The following is a 1,029-nucleotide window of genomic DNA, read 5'->3' on the forward strand; positions in this document are numbered from 1 at the left end:
CCAAGCTGCAGCACAACCTCATCGCGGACGAGACGCCGCCGTGCTACTCGCTGAGCTCCTCCGTGAGCTCCCTGAGCGACGCCGACCCCTCCGACGGCGAGGGCCGGGCGCAGCCCTACGGCAAAGCCGCCCGGCCGCGGGCCGGCGGGGCGCCGGGGCAGGCGCGGGGCAGCTCCCCCGGCGCGCGCAGCCTCAACTCCGAGGACGACCTGCTGCAGAAGTGCATCGGCTCGGCCATGCCCACGCGGCGGCGGCTCCCGGCGCGGCGGCGCACCGCCGAGCGCAAGCAGAAGCTCAAGGTCTCCAGCGCCAAGAGCCTCGGCGGGAGGGAGCGGACGGCCGAGGCCAGGCACCGCCCCGCCGAGGACGCCGGCTCCGACCGCGGCTCCGACCTGGACAGCGTGGAGTGGAAAGCCATCCAGGAGGGCGCCAACTCCATCGTCACCTGGCTGCACCAGGCCGCGGCGTCCCTGTCGCGGGAGCCCTCCTCCGAGTCGGACTCCATCCTCTCCTTCGTGTCGGGGCTCTCGGTCGGCTCCACCCTGCAGCTCTCCCTGGAGCGGACGGAGAAGAAACGGGCCGCGGCGGCGGCGGCGGCGGCGGCGGGGGCCGAGAAGAGAGAGCGTGCCAAGGGCCCCGCGGAGGGGAGGAAGGCGCCGGAGGCCCGTGCCGCAGGCGGCAGGAGCGCCGGGGCGGCCAGGAGCCCGGCGCCGCAGAAGCCGATGCCGAACCTGCCCGTGGTTTTCCGCGGCAGGACCGTGATCTACATGCCCAGCCTGGCCAAGGAGGCGCCCAGCCCGCGGTCCACCCCGAAGAAAAGCGCCGCGGCGAAGCCCGAGGCGCCGGCCAAGAACCTCTCGCTGAGCCAGCAGCGGTCGCGGAGCCTGCACCGGCTGGGGAAGGCCCCGGAGCCGGGCGAGCTGGCGCTGCCGCAGCGCAGCACCACGCCGCCCGCCCGCCTGGGCAAGGGGCCGCCGTCCTCGGGCTCCTCCCGCACCTCCACGCCGTCGCAGCCCGCGCCGCGGAAGC

General features: G+C 75.9%; 1 protein-coding gene across 1 annotated transcript in view; it reads left to right on the plus strand.

Annotated features, from left to right (window-relative positions):
- APC2 (APC regulator of Wnt signaling pathway 2) overlaps positions 1 to 1,029 on the plus strand; it is a 10,598-nt gene that overhangs the window by 8,443 nt on the left and 1,126 nt on the right. The window contains exon 15 of the mRNA XM_085311440.1: positions 6 to 1,025. Coding sequence (XP_085167566.1) covers positions 6 to 1,025 — 1,020 coding nt within the window. The remainder of the gene's footprint in view (positions 1 to 5; positions 1,026 to 1,029) is intronic.

Source organism: Rhea americana, unplaced genomic scaffold (genome assembly GCF_003343005.1).
Source record: "Rhea americana isolate MKP2758 unplaced genomic scaffold, rheAme1 scaffold_341, whole genome shotgun sequence".
Lineage (NCBI taxonomy): Eukaryota > Metazoa > Chordata > Aves > Rheiformes > Rheidae > Rhea > Rhea americana.